Source organism: Salmo trutta, chromosome 34, assembly GCF_901001165.1.
Source record: "Salmo trutta chromosome 34, fSalTru1.1, whole genome shotgun sequence".
Lineage (NCBI taxonomy): Eukaryota > Metazoa > Chordata > Actinopteri > Salmoniformes > Salmonidae > Salmo > Salmo trutta.
The window spans coordinates 26,144,676-26,166,851 of record NC_042990.1 but is presented as its reverse complement, the minus strand read 5'-3'; the positions used below and the strand labels follow the sequence as shown (position 1 = coordinate 26,166,851).

At 44.5% G+C, this 22,176-nt stretch overlaps 1 protein-coding gene across 6 annotated transcripts in view; it reads right to left on the bottom strand.

Moving 5' to 3' along the window:
• Positions 1-8,631: 8,631 nt before the first annotated feature.
• The window catches only part of LOC115173921 (rho family-interacting cell polarization regulator 2), an 83,244-nt gene continuing 69,699 nt past the window's right edge, over positions 8,632-22,176 (bottom strand). For all 6 annotated transcript variants that reach the window (XM_029732429.1, XM_029732430.1, XM_029732433.1 and 3 more), the window contains 8 exons: positions 15,664-15,832; positions 15,169-15,301; positions 14,859-15,023; positions 12,343-12,507; positions 11,781-11,983; positions 11,556-11,639; positions 11,235-11,325; positions 8,632-11,118 (listed from right to left, as the gene is read on the bottom strand). In XM_029732429.1, the coding sequence (XP_029588289.1) occupies positions 11,018-11,118; positions 11,235-11,325; positions 11,556-11,639; positions 11,781-11,983; positions 12,343-12,507; positions 14,859-15,023; positions 15,169-15,301; positions 15,664-15,832 (1,111 nt within the window). In that variant the 3' untranslated portion in view covers positions 8,632-11,017. The remainder of the gene's footprint in view (positions 11,119-11,234; positions 11,326-11,555; positions 11,640-11,780; positions 11,984-12,342; positions 12,508-14,858; positions 15,024-15,168; positions 15,302-15,663; positions 15,833-22,176) is intronic.

The following is a 22,176-nucleotide window of genomic DNA, read 5'->3' as shown; positions in this document are numbered from 1 at the left end:
AGAGTGACTTACATGAGCAATTAGGGTTAAAGGGTGTAACTAAACCCCAAATTCAGCCTCTGCCCAACCCATTCAAATTAATAAAATGCATTCTGGTGTGAAGTTGTGGGTGGGTGAAATTGCTTATGAATGATTTTGGGGTGGGTAAACGTAGTTGTACCTGATCCCAACACTTTCTCACTAAAGCATACTTGAAGTCCACTGGCATGCTCTGATGATCAAATGTCCATCACGAGCAAACCAGTTGGCTCACTGTGGTAATGTGCTGAGTCCCTGACATTTCCACTTGCAGTGTAAATTCAAATCCCCAATGGGGTGAAAAAACAATGTTAAACGTAGACTTGCATATTGCAGTGTTGGGAAGGAAAGTGCAATCACCTTAAATGAAGATTAGGGGCTCAGTTCAATCCAACCCGCATTGCAGTATTTACACAGTAGCTCTTTATCAAATGGTCAAATGAACTCTGGTTTTGGGTGCTCTTAGCTCATGTGGGTTTAGAATTCTCAACCATTGAACTATGAGCCACCTGTGGTGACGTACTACTCTAAAAATCAGTCATAGCACTTGGGTAAAAAATGACAACGGTGGTCATGTCAACCCATTGTATCTATTTCTTGTTATGGTGGATGTAGCTACAATTATAGAATTTATAATCCCAATATCCTACATGGTTTTTATTCTTCATGAAAGCATATATTCAACTAAGAAAAATATTTACATTTGGTCATGCAGAAATGACCTTACTGCCTTTTGAATTTTATGTCAGTCTAGTCAAGCAGCCTGAGTCAAGGAAGCATCTTGCACAATAAACTCAGCAAAAAAAGAAACGTCCCTTTTTCACGACCCTGTCTTTCAAAGATAATATGTAAAAATCCAAATAACTAAACAAATCTTAATTGTAAAGGGTTTAAACACTGTTTCCCATGCTTGTTCAATGAACCATAAACAATTAATGAACATGGACCTGTGGAATGGTCGTTAAGACACTAACAGCTTACAGACGGTAGGCAATTAAGGTCGCAGTTATGAAAACATAGGACACTAAAGAGGCCTTTCTACTGACTCTGAAAAACACTGAAAGATGCCCAGGGTCCCTGCTCATCTGCGTGAACGTGCCTTAGGCATGCTGCACGGAGGCACGAGGACAGCAGATGTGGCCAGGGCAATAAATTGCAATGTCTGTTCTGTGAGACGCCTAAGACAGTGCTACAGGGAGACAGGGCGGACAGCTGATCGTCCTCGCAGTGGCAGGCCACGTATAACAACACCTGCACAGGATCGTTACATCGGAACATCACACCTGCGGGACAGGTACAGGATGGCAACAACAACTGCCCGAGTTACACCAGGAATGCACAATCCCTCCATCAGTGCTCAGACTGTCCGCTATAGGCTGAGAGAGGCTGGACTGAGGGCTTGTAGGCAGGTCCTCACCGGAAACGACGTCGCCTATGGGCACAAACCCACAGTCGCTGGACCAGACAGGACTGGCAAAAAGTGCTCTTCTCTGACGAGTCGCGGTTTTGTGTCACCAGGGGTGATGGTCAGATTTGCGTTTATCGTTGAAGGAATGAGCGTTACACCGAGGCCTGTACTCTGGAGCGGGATCGATTTGGAGGTGGAGGGTCTGTCATGGTCTGGGGCGGTGTGTCACAGCATCATCGGACTGAGCTTGTCATTGCAAGCAATCTCAACGCTGTGCATTACAGGGAAGACATTCTCCTTCCTGCAGGCTCATCCTGACGCGACCCTCCAGCATGACAATGCCACCAGAACATACTGCTCGTTCTGTGCGTGATTCCTGCAAGACAGAAATGTCAGTGTTCTGCCATGGCCAGCGAATAGAGCCCGGATCTCAATCCCATTGAGCACGTCTGGGACCTGTTGGATCGGAGGGTGAGGGCTAGGGCAATTTCCCCCACAGAAATGTCCGGGAACTTGCAGGTGCCTTGGTGGAAGAGTGGGGTAACATCTCACAGCAAGAACTGGCAAATCTGGGGCAGTCCACGAGGAGGAGATGCACTGCAGTACTTAATACAGCTGGTGGCCACACCAGATACTGACATTTGATTTTGACCCCCCCCCCCCTTTTTATTCACAGTAAAGTCTACACTTGTATTCAGCGCATGTGACAAAGTTTGATTTGACCTTGAAAATAATATAATGGATAATCTCTGGTTAATTGCATCAACAGATTTTTCACCTAGGCGGCTCTGGGATTCGAACCAGCAACATTTCGGTTATTGGCCCAACACTCTTAACCTCTAGGCTACCTGCCGCCAGAAAACATTACATAATACTGTTTACACAGAGCGCCCGTAGGATGGTTATCATTTGTGTTAAAACAATAGATGATGTTGTCAAGGTGACCTTTGTGGCCTCTGCTACAGTCAAGAAAAGTGTTGATTAGCTAAATACAGGGTTTCTCCAACTTGATTCCTGCAGAGCTACCATCCTGTTGGTTTTAGCTCCAACCCTAATCTAGCGCACTTGATTCTAATATAATTAGCTAATTGATATGCTGAATCAGGTTAGTTACGACTGGGGTTGCTGTGAACCTACAGGAGGGTAGCTCTCCAGAAACAGAGTTGGAGATCCCTGAGATACACCTATTCAGTGATTGCAGGTTTCTTCTCTTTATTTCAATCAATATAGTTTACTACTTTACAAAGTGTTGAATAAGGTTTAAGCATTACGCACACCCGTTTCTTATACTACACTATACCTGTGTATCCCAGTAGGCCAATGTTGTGGACTGCCAGTACTCTCTTCTCCAGTGGAAGTTCTGTGTCCTGAATGTCCTGGCCTGCTAGTCTAATCTTCCTATAGTGCAGGTTCTTATTGCCTTCATCAGACCCCTCATCATTGGGAAACAGGTAGTTTTTGATATGGTTGCTGTAAAATAATGCAATTCGCTGAATCATGGTGTCAGTTTTCCTTTGTGTTCAGCTGAATGTGTGTGGATCGGAATGCTTGAGATGGAATACAAAATTCTCTAACCATTGTGATGCAACTACATTCTTTATGCGAGTAGAATTACTTCAGAGATATCCATAGACACGGATAGTTCTTTCTCTATGGAAATACCATACACACAAGCACAGGAATTTATCTGCTAGTTTAGGTAGGCTGATAATCCCTGTCTGAACACAACTTTTTTTTCTTGTTAGATAACTCTAGCTGACTTTACAAAGTTAAGTTTCCCAACTCCAGTCCTTGAGTACCCCGAACTGTACACATTTTCATTGTAACCCTGGACAAGCATGCCTGATTCAACTCATCAAGGGCTTGATGATAAGTTGAATCAGGTGTGCTTGTCTGGGGCTACAACAAAAATGTGTGCTGTTGGGAGGACTGGAGTTGGGAAACACTGAGCTAGAGGATGAGTGTGTTTCCCACAGCTGCTTAACCTTCCAGCAGCGACGTACTGCTCATCACACTGTCACCTCTCCTCTTTGTGTGTCCTTTTAGCCCTGTTTACACCTGGTGATAACATGTCCTGAGCTTGTCCACATTTCTCACATTTAGACAGTTGTACTGTAGATAAGTTATTTTAAATCATTGTGTTGGGTGGAGTGCTTGTTATTAACTAAAATAAATCCCAAAACTTTGGCAGCCAGAAAAGGATGTTAATGATAGGGAAGATATACTAAACCTTGCAAAGAGCATATCCAACTGACAATCTCTTAGAAAACTATTGGAACCAAGACTTAACAATAACAAGATGGAGGGATAGTTGGACCATAACTAATGAAATTACAGTTAACAAATGTATGCTTAATCCAGTATAAACTAATGAATAGAATTTATATATTTTTATTTAACTAGGCAAGTCCGGTGTAAACTGGGCTAAAAGGACAAACACAAAGAGGAGAGGTGACAGTGTGATGAGCAGTACGTCGCTGCTGGAAGGTTAAGCGGCTGTGGGAAACACACTCATCCTCTAGCTCAGTGTTTCCCAACTCCAGTCCTTCAGTACCCACCGGTGGGGAGAGGGGCATTCTTCTTACCAAATCACATGACCTTTGTTTTGGAGGTGTTCAGAACAGGGTTAAGGGCAGAGAAAGTTTTGTTGCAGAGCGTTTAACACAAAATCCAGGAAGGGGCCAGCTGAGTATAAAACTGTATAATCTGCATATAAATGGATGAGAGCACTTTGTTGATGTAAATTTAGATCGTGGGGCCTAGGATTAAGCCTTGGGGTACTCGCTTGGTGACAGGCAGTGACAGAGACAGTAGATGTTCTGACTTTATACACTGCACTCTTTGAGAGAGGTAGTTAGCAAACCAGGCCAAAGACCCCTCAGCGACACCAATACTCCTTAGCCGGCCCACAAGAATGTAATGGTCTACCGTATCAAAAGCTTTGGCCAAGTCAAAAATAGCAGCACAACATTGCTTAGAATCAATGGCAATTGTGACATCATTGAGGACCTTTAAGGTTGCAGTGACATATCCAAAACCTGAGTGGAAACCAGACTGCATACCAGAGAGAATACTATAGACATCAAGAAAGCCAGTTAGTTGATTATTGACAAGTTTTTCCAACACTTTTGATAAACAGGGCAAAATAGAAATAGGCCTATAACAGTAAGGATCAATTTGATCTCCCCCTTTAAATAAAGGATGCACCGTTGCTGCCTTCCAACCAATGGGAACCTCCCCAGAGAGGAGAGGCAGGTTAAAAATGTCAGAGATAGGCTTGGCGATGATAGGGGCAGTAACCTTTTTAAAGAAGGGTCTAAACCATCTGTTTAAGGAGCTCCTTTAGCACCTGACTCAGTGACCACCTGCAGGGAGAAACTTTAACGGTGCAGGGGCAAAAGAGGGAGGAGCAGCGGGGGCTAGTCGCATTAGAAGGGGTGGGAGATGAGGAAATGTTGGACAGGCAAGGAGGCATGGCTAAATATGAAGCCTGATTTAATGAAGTGGTGATTAAAGAGCTCAGCCACGTGCTTCTTGTCAGTAACAACCACATCATCAACATTAAGGGACATGGGCAGCTGTGAGGAGGAGGGTTTATTCTCCAGGTCTTTAACCGTTTTCCTGAACTTCTTGGGGTTAGACCTTGAGAGAGAACTGCTCCTTAAAGTAACTAACTTTGGCCTTCTGGATAGCCTGAGTGCACTTATTTCTCATTTGCCCGAACGAGAGCCAGTCAGCCTGAGTATGTGTGTGCCGAGCCTTTCACCAAATTCAATTCTTGAAGTGGAGTAACTCTGCAAGGTCACGGTTGAACCAGGAGCTGAACCTGTTTTTAATTATCATTTTTTTCTGGGGGTGTGTTTGTTTACAATACCACTGAAAATATCAAGAAATAAGGTCCAAGTGTCTTCAACAGAGGGGATCATGCTAATTTTATACCAATTTACAGAGGCCAGGCCATGAAGGAAGGCTTGCTCATGAAAGTTTTTTTTAGCAAGTGTCTAAGACAAATCAGGACAGGTTGTTTCACTGAGAAGCCATTACAAACACAGGCTGTAAAACAGTCATCACTAAGGTCATTATAGAAAACAGACTGATACCTATCAGGATTATTTGTGAGGATAACATTGAGGAGAGTAGCCTTTTCTGGGTGTTTGGAGTCATACCTTGGGATTGGTAACAATCCAAGAAAGATTTAGGGAGTCCCATTGCTTTAGGACTTGGTCAGGTGGTTTAAGCATGTCCTAGTTTAGGTCACCTAGCAGTACAAATTCAGACTTAGTGTAAGAGGCCAGGAGAGAGCTTACGGAAGGTAGGGTACAGGCCGGTGCTGATGGAGGACGATAGCACCCAGCAAAAGTCAACAAAGAGCTATTTGAAAGTTTCATGCTTAAAAGCAGCAAATCAAATTGTTTGGGGACAGACTTGGTGGAGACAACCGAGCACTGAAGGTGATCCTTGGTAAAGATTGTCACTCCTCCACCTTTGGAAGATCTGTCTTGCCGAAAAAGGTTATAACCAGAAAGGTTAACATCAGTATTCAAAACACTCTTTCTTAACCAAGTCTCAGTAATGACCAACACATCTGGATTGGAGCTGTGAACCCACACTTTCAATTGATCCATTTTAGGTAATAAGCTTCTAGTGTTAACGTGCAGAAAACCCAGGCTTTTACGAGAGCAGAAATCAGTGAAGCAGATATCAGAGCACAAGTCAGGATTGGGGCTAGCAGCAGTTGATGGGCCAGGGTGAACGTGCACATTTCCAGATATCATCCGCATTAATACAATCAATCAATTAATCCTTGGTAGTAGTAATCCTTCCAGGTAATTCTGTCCAAAATTAGGATGTAGGTTTGGCGTTTTGAATCTGGAGTGAAGGTTATGCTGTGGAGGGTAGCATCTTGTATATGTCCCTGCCAAAAATCCAAGTTTATCTAATTCCAAATCTATCTTTTTGTAAAAAACATGTTGAAAAGCATTATACAAGAGACAAAATTCCCAAATTCTACAGCACAATGGCACATGTCACAAGTGCAAAACTAATAATGACTCAATCCATGCTTTCTGGGAATGCTATAGTCTGGAAGTTGTGGGCGGAGGTAGAAAGTTGGCTGTCAGATTTACAGTTTAAGTTTGGAGTCATTAAAACTCGTTTTTCAACCACTCCACAAATTTCTTGTTAACAAACTATAGCTTTGGCAAGTCGGTTAGGACATCTACTTTGTGCATGACACGTCATTTTTCCAACAATTGTTTACAGACAGATTATTTAACTTATAATTCACTGTATCACAATTCCAGTGGTTCAGAAGTTTACATACACTAAGTTGACTGTGCCTTTAAACAGTTTGGAAAATTCCAGAAAATGATGTCATGGCTTTAGAAGCTTCTGATAGGCTAATTGACATCATTTGAGTCAATTGGTGGTGTACCTGTGGATGTATTTCAAGGCATACCTTCAAACTCAGTGCCTCTTTGCTTGACATCATGGAAAAATCAAAAGAAATCAGCCAAGACCTCAGAAAAAAAGGGTAGACCTCCACAAGTCTGGTTCATCCTTGGGACCAATTTCCAAACGCCTGAAGGTACCACGTTCATCTGTACAAACAATAGTACGCAAGTATAAACACTATGGGACCATGCAGCCGTCATACCGCTCAGGAAGGAGATGCCTTCTGTCTCCTAGAGATGAATGTACTTTGGTGCGAAAAGTGCAAACCAATCCCAAAACAACAGCAAAGGACCTTGTGAAGATGCCAGAGGAAACGGGTACAAAAGTATCTATATCCACAGTAAAACGAGTCCTATATCAACATAACCTGAAAGACTGCTCAGCAAGGAAGCAGCCACTGCTCCAAAACGCCATTAAAAAAAGCCAGACTACGGTTTGCAACTGCACATGGGGATAAAGATCGTACTTTTTGGAGAAATGTCCTCTGGTCTGATTAAACAAAAATGGAACTGTTTGGCCATAATGACCATTGCTATGTTTGGAGAAAAAAGGGGGATGCTTGCAAGCCGAAGAACACCATCCCAACCTTGAAGCACGGGGGTGGCAGCATCATGTTGTGGGGGTGCTTTTCTGCAAGAGGGATTGGTGCTCTTCACAAAATAGATGGCATCATGTGGCAGGAAGATTATGTGGATATATTGAAGCAACATCAGTCAGGAAGTTAAAGCTTGGTTGCAAATGGGTCTTCCAAATGGACAATGACCCCAAGCATACTTCCAAAGTTGTGGGAAATTGGCTTAAGCTCAACAAAGTCAAGGTATTGGAGTGGCCATCACAAAGCCCTGACCTCAATCCTATAGAACATTTGTGGGCAGAACTGAAAAAGTGTGTGCGAGCAAGGAGGTCTATAAACCTGAAGCTTGTGGAAGGCTCCCCGAAACGTTTGACCCAAGTTAAACAATTTAAAGGCAATGCTACCAAACACTAATTGAGTGTATATAAACTTCTGACCCACTGGGAATGTGATGAAAGAAATAAAAGCTGAAATAAATAATTCTCTCTACTATTATTCTGACATTTCACATTCTTAAAATGAAGTGGTGATCCTAACTGACCTAAAACAGGGAATTTTTACTCAGATTAAATGTCAGGAGTTGTGAAACTGAGTTTAAATGTATTTGGCTAAGGTGTATGTAAACTTCCGACTTCAACTATATTTCAACGTAAACGTTGTTTTATTCTGTCTGTCTGCATATTTCAAGACATGGCATATGGGGGTGTAGTGAGATACCCGATGGGCTGGACAATTCTCTTCTCATAATTCATCTTGAAAAAATGTATACAGAACTTGGAAGTCAATTAATCCCCTATCATTGACACAATTTTAATATTTTAATAGCATGGTCGACCGAGAAAAACAAATTGGTACAATTTAAGGCTAAGTGGTAAACAGTGTAGGCAGTAGGGATGGGAGAGTGAGCATGCTGGTCTGGGCAGATGCTCGGGAGGCAGCGGTCTAAGGCACTGCATCTCAGTGCAAGAGGCATCACTACAGACCCTGGTTCAATTCCAGGCTGTATCACAACCGGCCGTGATTGGGAGTCCCATTGGGATTGGCTCCTCTTGATCAGATCACGTAAACCACATGCAAGGTGGCCCTATTTTAAGAAAAGGCATCGGCAAGATTACAACCTGTGAACTTCTGATCCATATCCAATGTATCTCCAATAAATGAAACAAATCGGCCAACATTTTCATAATTATGCAAAAATAAACTTTATTGCCACTTTCATTGAGCAGGAGAAATACTGTAAACCAAAAGGAGAAAATAATGTAATGCAGTCTACTGAAGCTATGTGACAGGACCTTTCCGTGTGCTTTCTGTTCAAGTCCAAGGTCCATAATGCAAATCATGTGTGGTTACATAAAATATGAATATCAAACAACGTTGAATTATTTTACCTACGTGTTTAATCTGATGACTTGGATTGGAATAGAAGCAAAATGTCCATTCACAACACTGGTCACTTTTAGTAGAAAGAAAGCAGAGGCCTCGTGAACAAAAAAACAACAAGGATGTTGTTAGATTAGTTCTTGAAGTAACGAGTATCATCTTACCAAAATACTGTAATGTTATTCACATCATGGGAGAAACAGGCATTGTTACTCAAAATATAGACCATGTTCAGCGAACACAAGGCCACACTTTGACATAGAAAAACAAAAAGCCATCTTCAATTTTAACAACTCACACTTACAGCTTTAATATACAAAAGAAAAAAATATTATCACACATATTACTGCCTTAAATACACCTTTTTCATCGCTATGGCTTTTGGAGAGTGTGCAGTTAGTTAGAACCCGATGTAATGTCACAGGACTGAGATGATCATTTAGATAACATTGATTACTATTGTTGTGCTTTTCAGGTGAGTCTGGGTGTAGAGGCCAGGTTGCAGATTGAATTATGAACCTATCTTACTAAAGATTATTTTCTTAAATTCAGGCTTTACTTTGGTTATAAGTCACTTGCGTAATAAAGTAACATTCTCTAATATCTACTGTCCCATTTGGAGCAAAGCTATATGATATTTGCAAATCCTCTCCAGATAACATCAGCCATCCATTCTACTTAAAGTTAGAATCCACTCAAACAGCTTTATGGAATTTATTTTCATTAGTCTGTTGATACTGTCCCAAAATATAGTTTTTGAGTGGATTTTTCCTTTAAACGGATAAACAAATTCCAAAAGAGCTAAACAAATCCACATTTTATGTAAGCAAGATCATTACCAAAAATGAATTACAGGCCAATATTTCAAATGTCAACCAGAAGCAGAAAATGAAACATAAATATACAGCTATTTTACTAGTATCTGCATTCTGCCCTCTTACTCAAAGAAGTAAATGCAAATTAAAGAATATTAGAATCCAAAATGTGACGTGTAAATAAAAAAATAAATTAGGTCGAGAAACAAACATGTTTTGTTGTCATGGCAAAGAAGCCACGGACTCAGTAGTATAGTTACAATAGGCATAAGAAGCTATACGGAGCACTATAGCCTCGGCAACATCCCAACTTATACAAACCCCTAGGTTCTGATCTGTACCGTTATGGAGCAATTATGTTCTCATTTCTCACTAACATTACCTAACTAACACATACTCCTAGACTGCATTAGTACCAATAGGATGAAAAGAGCAGTACATGTATTAATGGGCACATGCATGGAGGCCATCCTGCTTCCAAAACAATAGATTCTGATCAATCTCCTCCAGTGGCTTAAACAACTGATCTCAAATCAGTTCTCAGCAAGCAGACATTCAATCCAACTCTGAATGCAGATCCCAGGCATGTGTGGGTAGAAGAGTTTGTTAAGCAGTCCAAGAATATGATTCTCTCTTCACGTTGTGCATGTTGATGAAGTGAGGACATTGCTGGCTGGTAAAACACGTCCTCCTTTTTTTGCATGTTGATGACGTGAGACTGCGAACATTGCTTAACTACCTCCTCCTGAGAAACCTGAATCTGTCTTCTGACTTCTCATCCGTGACACACTCTGACAGAAAGTGTTCAAACTGTCTGTAAAATCCCTGAAACTCAACGGTGCATACCAGAAGAACAAACACCAACTCAATCCATTTCGATGCGTCACTCATTATCACACAGAGTATAATGCTGTGCTATTATATTTACACGCCTGCCACAGTGCAATTCGAAAAGCGCAAATAGCCGTCGTCTAATGTGAACGTCACTTACTAATACAAATAATTAATAGCAGTTATATAAAGCAATCATAACTGTGATACTGATAATAACAATGTCAAACAACCGTGATAATAAGATTCCTAATAATAGTTATGATAGTAAAGAGGCTCTGTCTGTGCAGTGACAGATTGCTTAATAGTGGTGGACAGCTAGGATTTAGTCCAGTCTGTTGAAGGATGAGACATGTGGCCCTTTGATGATTAGTTGGGCTCCTCTGCTTTGATCAGGCCCTCCCCCCTAGCTGTGTCCATTCAAATGCATGTTCAGGCGCAGTGGAGGGAGGCCAGGACAGGTTGTTCTGTTGGCGGGGGGTTGTCCCCCTCCTGTGGTTATGATGCTCCTAGGTTAAGTTAATTAGACCTGTGCTTTCAGAAGGCGGTGGTGACAGCGTTCCCTCGCCGTGTCCCCAGTTGTACCAGCTCCCTGGGCACCGTGTCCAGCTGCTCATACGCCAGACGCCCCTCCTCTCCTGGGGACCGTCAGCAGCAGAAGAAGAAAGAGAAGGAGGAGTCACATGTTAGACCTCAACCATTTGAAAATGGATCTAGGTTCACTAAAACAGACATTTTTTTGTCAATCACTCACCCAAGGTGAGCAGGGTTTCTATGGCAATGTGGTGAAGCTCCTCGTCTGCCGAGTCACACAGCAACACCACCGCTCGGATACTCTCCACCGCCTGAGAGAGAAGAACAGGTTCACTTCCTAACGGGTACGTTGATGAAAGGAGACTAAGCCACCGAAGAAGTTCATAAGGAATGTATGTCACGCTCTTGCTTCAGGGAGACATAATGAATATGAATTACTTGATTAATAAATAAATCTTACTAAGACCAGGAACATACAGACTGGTTAAACTTCACTTTATCTTCCATAGAAATAGAATATTGCTGTCAGATATACACTGACCTGTAGACAACTGAGAGCAGCGCAGGCAGACCTTTGGGTTACAACTCCCCCCTCCGACAAGGACTGTGTGTAGCAGTCCACCGCCTGTAAACACACACACACACAAACAACACACACAAACTCAGTTCCTGCCGTAACACACCTGTCCAGTAATCCTGGCTGGTTTAGTGAGTACCTTGACGCTCCCAGGCTAATAGAAACACCATTTCACACACACACACTGACCTTTGACCTAAAGGGTGTGTGAGAGGCAGCGGAGGTGATGTAGGCAGTTGCGGCCTTGCTGAGCTGGGGGTCTTTGTGTGAGAGGAGGGAGGCCAGGGCCCTGAGGGTCTGCAACTGGGGACACAGGCCGGTGTGTGACACCTCTTCTAATTCCTTTAGACAACGCTCCGAGTCGCCGCTGCTCAGGCCTTCCGCAAACACAGCTGAGGGATGGACGGCCATTCCAGTTTATTACATAATAAACTCACACAGGTACTTATAGCTACAAGTAAGTTTTGTTCAGCGGACCATGTAGCAAGTCTTAATGTTTGGACCCCCTCGGTCTTTATCAGATCAGACCTCTAACTTGGGTTACTGACTGGTTCTACATTCCACACTACATCATTGTCTTGCCAAACAGCAAAATGTTAGTTAAAGCAAAACAGACTGGCACCTAGACTGGCACCTAGACTATAAACAACTCAGCCTCCAAGGAATTGAGTACACTAGGACCCCCAACAGATGAGGAAGGGAGGCTAGTAACATGAATGCTGGTAGAAGTTGTGTTGGTCCTGAGCCTTACCCTCTCTGGCCACCAGCAGAAGGTGTTCCTCCATGTCCCCAACGCTGTGCTCTGAGATGTAGCTGTGGAATTGGAACACTGTGAGGACGTCCTGGGACAGGGCCGAGGGAGGAGGGGAGGCCAGTTCACTCCTGTCCACCATCTCACTCACCACCAGCCAGATCACTGTGGAGGACCGAGAGGGAAGAGAGAGACAGCCGTGTGAGATGTATACAGTGACAGGACAGACAGCCGTGTGAGATGTATACTGAGACAGCCGTGTGAGATGTATACAGTGACAGGACAGACAGCCGTGTGAGATGTATACAGTGACAGTACAGACAGCCGTGTGAGATGTATACAGTGACAGGACAGAGAGCCGTGTGAGATGTATACAGTGACCGGACAGACAGCCGTGTGAGATGTATACAGTGACAGGACAGACAGCTGTGTGAGATGTATACAGTGACAGGACAGACAGCTGTGTGAGATGTATACAGTGACAGGACAGACAGCTGTGTGAGATGTATACAGTGACAGGACAGACAGCCGTGTGAGATGTATACAGTGACAGGACAGACAGTCGTGTGAGATGTATACAGTGACAGTACAGACAGCCGTGTGAGATGTATACAGTGACAGTAGAGACAGCTGTGTGAGATGTATACAGTGACAGGACAGACAGCCGTGTGAGATGTATACAGTGACAGTACAGAGAGCCGTGTGAGATGTATACAGTGACAGGACAGACAGCTGTGTGAGATGTATACAGTGACAGTAGAGACAGCCGTGTGAGATGTATACAGTGACAGGACAGACAGCCGTGTGAGATGTATACAGTGACAGGACAGACAGCCGTGTGAGATGTATACAGTGACAGGACAGAGAGCCGTGTGAGATGTATACAGTGACAGGACAGAGAGCCGTGTGAGATGTATACAGTGACCGGACAGACAGCCGTGTGAGATGTATACAGTGACAGGACAGACAGCTGTGTGAGATGTATACAGTGACAGGACAGACAGCTGTGTGAGATGTATACAGTAACAGTACAGAGAGCCGTGTGAGATGTATACAGTGACAGGACAGACAGCCGTGTGAGATGTATACAGTGACAGGACAGACAGCCGTGTGAGATGTATACAGTGACAGGACAGACAGCCGTGTGAGATGTATACAGTGACAGGACAGACAGCCGTGTGAGATGTATACAGTGACAGGACAGACAGCCGTGTGACATGTATACAGTGACAGTACAGACAGCCGTGTGAGATGTATACTGAGACAGCCGTGTGAGATGTATACAGTGACAGGACAGACAGCCGTGTGAGATGTATACAGTGGCAGGACAGACAGCCGTGTGAGATGTATACAGTGACAGGACAGACAGCTGTGTGAGATGTATACTGAGACAGCCGTGTGAGATGTATACAGTGACAGTACAGACAGCCATGTGAGATGTATACAGTGACCGGACAGACAGCTGTGTGAGATGTATACAGTGACAGTACAGACAGCCATGTGAGATGTATACAGTGACAGGACAGACAGCTGTGTGAGATGTATACAGTGACAGTAGAGACAGCTGTGTGTGATGTATACAGTGACAGGACAGACAGCCGTGTGAGATGTATACAGTGACAGGACAGACAGCCGTGTGAGATGTATACAGTGACAGGACAGACAGCTGTGTGAGATGTATACAGTGACAGTAGAGACAGCTGTGTGAGATGTATACAGTGACAGTGGAGACAGCTGTGTGAGATGTATACAGTGACAGGACAGAGAGCCGTGTGAGATGTATACAGTGACAGGACAGAGAGCCGTGTGAGATGTATACAGTGACAGGACAGACAGCCGTGTGAGATGTATACAGTGACAGTAGAGACAGTCGTGTGAGATGTATACAGTGACAGTAGAGACAGCTGTGTGAGATGTATACAGTGACCGGACAGACAGCCGTGTGAGATGTATACAGTGACCGGACAGACAGCCGTGTGAGATGTATACAGTGACAGGACAGTTGCACTACACACTATGGCAGGGTTCCCCAATTGGTGGTTTTATTTGGCCCACAAGTTTTATCAGCAAAAACAAAGAAAACATTATAGATTTTTTTAGCATTTTCATTGTTGGACATAAGACTGTAAAACACCAGGAAATCAGCTCCAAGTGATTTTAATTTGGGAAATCCGTTCCCAAGTATTCCCACGCATAATAGAGACACGTGGTCATATGTGTAAGAAAGGTTTTACATTTTTATGTCTTAGTAAATTTTTATCTCTGTTTGGGCTTCTTGCAGTCAATTTGCAGTCTACAAATTATTTGTAATTACGTTCCAGCCCCACGAAATCCACGCAAGAAAATAATTAAAATCGGCCCACGGCTGAATCTAGCTGATGATCCCTGAACTATGGTGTAATCAATCAGATGCACTCACATACACATCATACACTTTGTATATGTTGGACACAAATAGCTACAAACACAAATGTTTTAAGACACAAACACACACACAGAGAGAAAGAGAGCCCTACCTGTTTCAGCTGTGGTGTGTGGGTGCCTCTCCTGCAGTGGACTGGTGTAGCTGAGGTGCATGTGTTTAAGCACCCGGTCCAGTGTAGTGTGGAACTCTCCTCCAGAACCACTACACTCGGACCACAGAGCCATCAGCCCTGGCATCTCTGCCAGCCCTGGGAGCACTGAGAGAGAGGAGGGAGGACATAGAGATTCATTATTTGACCTAGTTCCTTACCCCAGAGAGGGAGTACAAAGTAGCCTCCATTATATTAATATTTACTGAACAATGGTCTGTAAAGTATCAAGAGAGAGAGCGAGAGAACCCACCGTCAGCAGCCGAAGTGATGCACCCCAGGCGTTCTGTGCTGAACTCTCCAAGTTCCTCTAACAGCTGAGTCTGAGCTGAGAGCTTCTGGAGCTGGGCTCTACGCTGCCAAGGGTTCCCTCCACTGGACAGGAGCTGTCATTACACACAGAGATTGAGTTGGTGCACACACAGTAGCCAAACCATGTAGTATTGTGTTAGTCTCCACTCTTCCATGCAGTCGCAGCCAATAAATGACAAGAGAACTTCCGGGCCACACTCTTAGATCAATGCTAATTTCATTTTCTACATCTGCTCAAGACTGTAATTAGTTAGCATGACAGAGTCTAGTTTGTTATCAATTGGAAAAAAAGTATGTTTGACATTTAAATTACAGACAGACTAATAGGAGCGCAGTGGATTTGACACATGCTTGACTATAACACTATCATAAGAAAAACATTTCTCTATCATTTTCCAGAGTTCCTCTGTGAGGGCACTGGAGCATGTTCATTCACCTGGATGAGATGCTCGCAGTACTGCAGATGAATGACGATGGCCATGTCCAGATTCTCATTGCCGGTGGTGAGAGGCAGGGGGCTGCCAGCCACACTGTTGCCCACCCCGGTGTCCTCCGTCAGGGCTTCACTCAGGTGGCCCCTGGCCTCTGGGTGCTGGCCTCCAGGCCTGTCAGACAGACAGGAGATACACACAGTCACCACCAGAGGGCAGCAGCAGAGCATAGAAGTGGAATACAATCACTACTAAAACCATGAGAATATAACAGTATGTAACCCAGCCTGATATGTGATGCTAGAGTTAAATGCATTATGTTTCCATCATTTTAAGTAATTTGTTCCATCGTAATATAGAGGCTCTGGTACAGAATAGCATTTACTGGCTGACACTTGATACTGAACATGAGTAGCTGTTTAACACCTTACAATGTTTATTGAATTATACAAACTCTCTAGGATTGTGATCTGGACAGGAAGTGGGCATCCGAGACAGACAGAAAGAGACAGAATAAGAAGAGAGGAAAGAGAGATAGGATGGGGACACGGCCAGAGAGACACATGGCCAGAGAGACACATAGGGCACAGAAAAACAAACCAAGCCACGACACTGTTAGGCTGACAACAGCGATAACAATCACACCGCATAACGTGCATAACAGTCACAGCAACACATGAAAAATAAAAAGGGGGAGCCACACGCTCTAGGAGCTCAGATGCAATAGCTGAATAACCTAATAACCAACGTTTCGACAGACAAGCTGTCTTCATCAGGGTATAACTCAGCAATAAGGCACGAGGTGGTGTGGTATATGGCCAATATACCACGGCTAAGGGCTGTGTTTTATCAGTAAATTGTCGAGGTCACCCCCTCTCCTAGGACGGGCGACGTGATGCCGATATAACGTAGGGACGAAATTAAGTGGTTCGCTTCTAAAAAGTGGCCTGCAACTGTGTACGTCATGTTTTTACATGTGCTACGATGCCCCGAGATTCATACTTTTGATTCGCGCTTCGTTTTACCCACATCATTTTTACCACAAGGGCAAGTTATAAGATAAATAACTGCCTTAGTGGAGCACGTAATAACACCTTTGATTGGGATCTGTTTCCCTGTTTGGGGGTGTTTGAAGGATCTACATTTGTAAGTGCCATTGCATTGAGCACAGCAATTACACTTGTATTTTCCATCCAGTAGAGGCGCAAATAGACGTTGTGCAGGGGTATTTTGGGGTGGTAAATCAAGGTGTACCAATTGATCTCTGAGATTTATGCCCTGCAAGAATACGACCAAGGGAGGGCCCGAAAACACATTACCAATACTGTCATCGGCTCTTAGAATGTGCCAATGTTTGTGAACGATTCCATTAATTTGTTCAGAGCACTTTGAATAGCTGGTAGTAAGAACGAAGAATGCTTCTTTTTGCGAAACTGTCCTTGAAATAGATCATGTCTTGATTTGTTTGGGATTTTCTCAATGGCAGTATTAATCTGACCAGTTTTGTACCCCACCTCCTTGAATTCTATTTGCGTCTCAGCCATATTTCTGTCAATCTGATTGTTTTTTGAAAAGGATTTTTATTTGACAGAATTGGCTGTAGGGCAAACTGTTTTTCAAGGGAAGCGGGTGACAGCTATCAGCCATCAACAAACTGTTACCATCAGTAGGTTTCCTGTAAAGATCGGTGTATGTTACATTATCCTCACACAAAATCAGAAGATCAAGGAAACTGATTTGACGTGTGTCAGATTGCATAGTAAATCATACGAATTAACATAGTTAGGAGCCATAGAAGATCCCATAGCAGTACCCTTTGTCTGAATACAGAAATCATTTACAAACATGAAATAGTTGTGTGTGAGTACTACTAGTCACAGCAACACAGACAGCAACAAGACAATAGTCTAACCCTAAAGAACCTACACCTGGCAGAGACTGCTAACCTGACTCTACTGGACAGAGGCACAGGGCTAGAGAGACAAACAGGAGGGGAGGAGAGACAGATGGGGGGACAGATAGGGGGTGAGAGAAAGATAGGGGAGACAGAAGGGGGGAGAAGGAGAGGGAGAGGGGAGAGAAGGAGAGGGGAGAGAAGGAGAGACATGAGTGGAGAAAGAGATGGGGTAGGAAGGAGAGAAAGAAAAAGTAGAGTAGGAGAGAGGATAGGAGAGAGGGAGAGAAAGAGAGATAGGGTAGGAGAGAGGGAGAGAGATAGGGTAGGAGAGAGGGAGAGAGAGAGATAGGGGGAGAGAAGGAGAGGGGGGGTGATGATGGGGAGAAAGAGATGGGGTAGGAGGGAGAGAAAGAGAAAGTAGAGTAGGAGAGAGGATAGGAGAGAGGGAGAGAAAGAGAGATAGGGTAGGAGAGAGGGAGAGAGATAGGGTAGGAGAGAGGGAGAGAGAGAGATAGGGGGAGAGAAGGAGAGGGGGGGTGATGATGGGGAGAAAGAGATGGGGTAGGAGGGAGAGAAAGAGAAAGGGGTAGTAGGTGAGGGAGAGAGGGAGAAAGAGATAGGGGAGAGACAGATAGGGGGAGAGAAGGAGGGGGAGAGCGAGAGATGGGGGAGAGAAGGAGCGAGGGGGAGAGAGACAGCCTGGGTTAGTCACACACACACACACACACACACACACACACACACACACACACACACACACACACACACACACACACAGTGGTTTAAAGTACTTAAATGTAAAGTCCCCATATTTGGGGACCCTATTTGATTTGTTTTTATTCAGTCTGGTATGAGAACGGTAGCCCCTATCGGCATTCTGGTTAGCGTTGTGAAGCATATACGAAATAAACACGGAATATGTTGATGCACACCGAAAGCCGGGACTCCACAGATCAGGTCTTATTTATCTGCTTGTGACCTATCGTTATTGATCACCAGCCCCGAGAGTCAAAATGTTTATTTTAGACAACATTTTCATCAAACAGCAAACATCTTACAAGGTAAGCTTCCATTTGGTCTGTGTTTGAGCTATAGCTACATGGTATTCATGTTTAGGTTGGTAGGAACAAACCTAGCCTATTGCCATGTTATCTGATATATGACTTAATGGCAACATCGAATGTCCACTGAGTAACTATATCTTTGCGCATCAAAAATATGTTGCCTGCTTACGCGCTGTAGGCATTCATTACACAGAGGATTGGCTACTATGGCACCTTGACAGTCTTGTAGCCAATGAGAGAAGCTTTCCAGGGATATGCAGTTGACCTGGGTGGGACAAAGCAAGGCCTAGAACTTTCTATGTGTAATGTGAACTATTGCTACCTGGCTCAGAGACGAGACGCACTGAGCATGCTTCATTACATTGTAAACAGATCACTTTCATTTCATAGCTTTAGCATAAAAGATGACTTCTCAAGAAAAAAAAGGGGGAAAAACTAAAATATCAAACAGGAACTTAAAAAGGCAGCAGCTATGAATAAGCATACCGACATAGAAGCGTTGAATAAAATACTGGAGTCGGACTTGGATCAGGGGAGCGATTTCGCCTCGGCCGATAACCTTCTAGAACGATTGGATGCACTTTTAGATCTGTAAGTAAATTATTTTCATAACTTTATATAGCTAATTTACTATATGCATTTTGTTTTTTATAAGTTGTCTGCTTTTTGTGCTTTGGATTTAGTTTACATAGGCCTATGTAATAAGTCATTTCAATGTTATATCAGACATAGTAGTTATTGTCTATGTTTCATATTAGTTCACTGTTTGATGTTCTATGTTTCATGCTTGTAACATTGGAGAGGTCATTAAACTCTCATGGCCATTGTTTATTTGTGGTTCTCATCTCTGCCTTTGTCTCCAAAGTGTTACTGTTTACGTTGTGTGTGTCCTTCACACCTTCTATGCAAGTCACTGTACAGATAAAGTTTAGGCTTGGTGTTTTTACTTTACAGTAATGTCGTTTTGTACATTTTGTCAACTGTAATTCTGTCTTAACAATATATCTCTTTATTTTATTCACCACAGAGTGGAGGATGCAGAGGATTTGGATGATGACGTTTGGGAGCCACCCCTCCCCAGCTAGCGCCCCCGCTGGTCAAGGTCTTCACCCCCCACTGCTGTGTCAATCACCCCGTCTGATGGTTCTACATCCCCCACTGCCGTGTCAATCACCCCGTCTGATGGTTCTACATCCCCCACTGCTGTGTCAATCACCCCGTCTGATGGTTCTACATCCCCCACTGCTGTGTCAATCACCCCGTCTGATGGTTCTACATCCATCACTCGACAAAGACCCCACTCCTCCAACCACCCCCACTGCAGGCCCTGGCACCACTCCTCCAACCACCCCCACTGCAGGCCCTGGCACCACTCCTCCAATCACCCCCACTGCAGGCCCTGGCACCACTCCTCCAACCACCCCCACTGCAGGCCCTGGCACCACTCCTCCAACCACCCCCACTGCAGGCCCTGGCACCACTCCTCCAATCACCCCCACTGCAGGCCCTGGCACCACTCCTCCAACCACCCCCACTGCAGGCCCTGGCACCACTCCTCCAACCACCCCCACTGCAGGCCTTGGCACCACTCCTCCAACCACCCCCACTGCAGGCCCTGGCACCACTCCTCCAATCACCCCCACTGCAGGCCCTGGCACCACTCCTCCAACCACCCCCACTGCAGGCCTTGGCACCACTCCTCCAACCACCCCCACTGCAGGCCTTGGCACCACTCCTCCAACCACCCCCACTGCAGGCCTTGGCACCACTCCTCCAACCACCCCCACTGCAGGCCCTGGCACCACTCCTCCAACCACCCCCACTGCAGGCCCTGGCACCACTCCTCCAACCACCCCCACTGCAGGCCTTGGCACCACTCCTCCAACCACCCCCACTGAAGGCCTTGGCACCACTCCTCCAACCACCCCCACTGCAGGCCTTGGCACCACTCCCCTCTCCGCAAGTTAATCTGGAGGTGCAGGGGCAGGGAGGAGATCTAGGCCTCAACAGAGAAGAGGGAGAGGCAGAGGGAGAGGCAGTGGAAGCAGCACAACAGAGGGAGATGAAACTGAGGACAGGTGGCATACGGTCCTTGAAGATGATGTGGAGCCAGAACAATTTAGGTTTAAACCCAAATGACCTGAAGGCCCACAGTTGGTTCGTGATAAAACATACACCACCTTACAGCTGTTTCAGCTCTACTTTACCACCTCTATACTAGAACACTAATTAGTAATATCAACAAGTATGGGGACAAGAAGCAGCAGGGGGGGAGGAAGGAAGATGTACTGGAAACCTGTCACCATCAAGACTAGTTGACAACTGGAGCAAGTTCCCACTCTGTCGGTTCCAGTTCCCCACCTCCAACATGAGTGAAAACCGACAGAGTGGCCATCAACCGTACTCTTCACATGTGTGACACACAAAAGGATCAGGAGAATGACCAGAAGAATGGGAACTGCAGGGCATGATCTTCTTGCAAGAGTCAAGCCCCTTTATCATGACATGGTGGAGTCATGCAAAACTTACTTCAAGCCTGCTCAAAATCTATCTATAGATGAATGCATGGTTGCCTCAAAGGCTCGAATTGACTTAAAGCAATATATTAAAATAATCAGACAAATGGGGCTACAAGCTCTTTCTGCTAGCCAATTCAGCCTCTGCCTACACGTGGAAGGCAAGGCGATCACACCCACTGGGAAGGGCCTTAGTTATGATTCTGTCATGCAGCTGATGGACTTCCCCTTACTTGACAGTGGGTACAAGCTCTTTGTGGACACTTTTTATACTAGTCCCATGCTTTTCATAGACCTCTTGAAAAATAAAATAGGGGCTTGTGGCACCATTCGTCCTAAAATAATAGTTTTCCCAAAGACCAAGGTAAACGACATGACAAAGAGAGTGGAGAGGCGGACCATATGTTGGATCAGGACTAACAAGCTGCTTTTTGTGAAATGGAAGGACACTAGGGAAGTAACCATGCTCACCACACAGTATAAGGCATTCAATAACGACCATGTCTCAAGGAGGGTGAAAAATGCCATTGGGGCATGGATGAGGAAGAATGTCCACATTCCTGATTCTGTGAAGGACTACAATGCCAGCATGGGGGTGTCGACCTATCTGATGCTCTGATAGGCTACTACCAGGTCCTCCACAGGACCAGGAAGTGGTATAAGATTTTGTTTTTACCACTGTTGACATTGCTACAGTAAATGCTTTTATTCTCCACATGCAGGTGGCCAAAGCAAAAGGTCAAACCCCTCTCTCCCAGTTGGCCTTCCAAGAGCAGCTGGTGTTGGCAATGTCTGAATTAGGGGCCAAAGCAACCTCACAACCATCACAATACCCCCAATCAAGGTGAGTGCCACTATCCAACACACATGCCAAAAGACAAAAGGAAGAACTGCAAGCATTGCACAAAACACACGGGGGAAAAGGGTGAAATGCCAGATCTTCTGTTCAAAATGCCAGTTCTGTTTTTGTTTCCTGGCAGAGAGGGACTGCTTCAAAGACTGTCACGACATGCACAAGCTATGGTGAAAGTGAAATCTAAT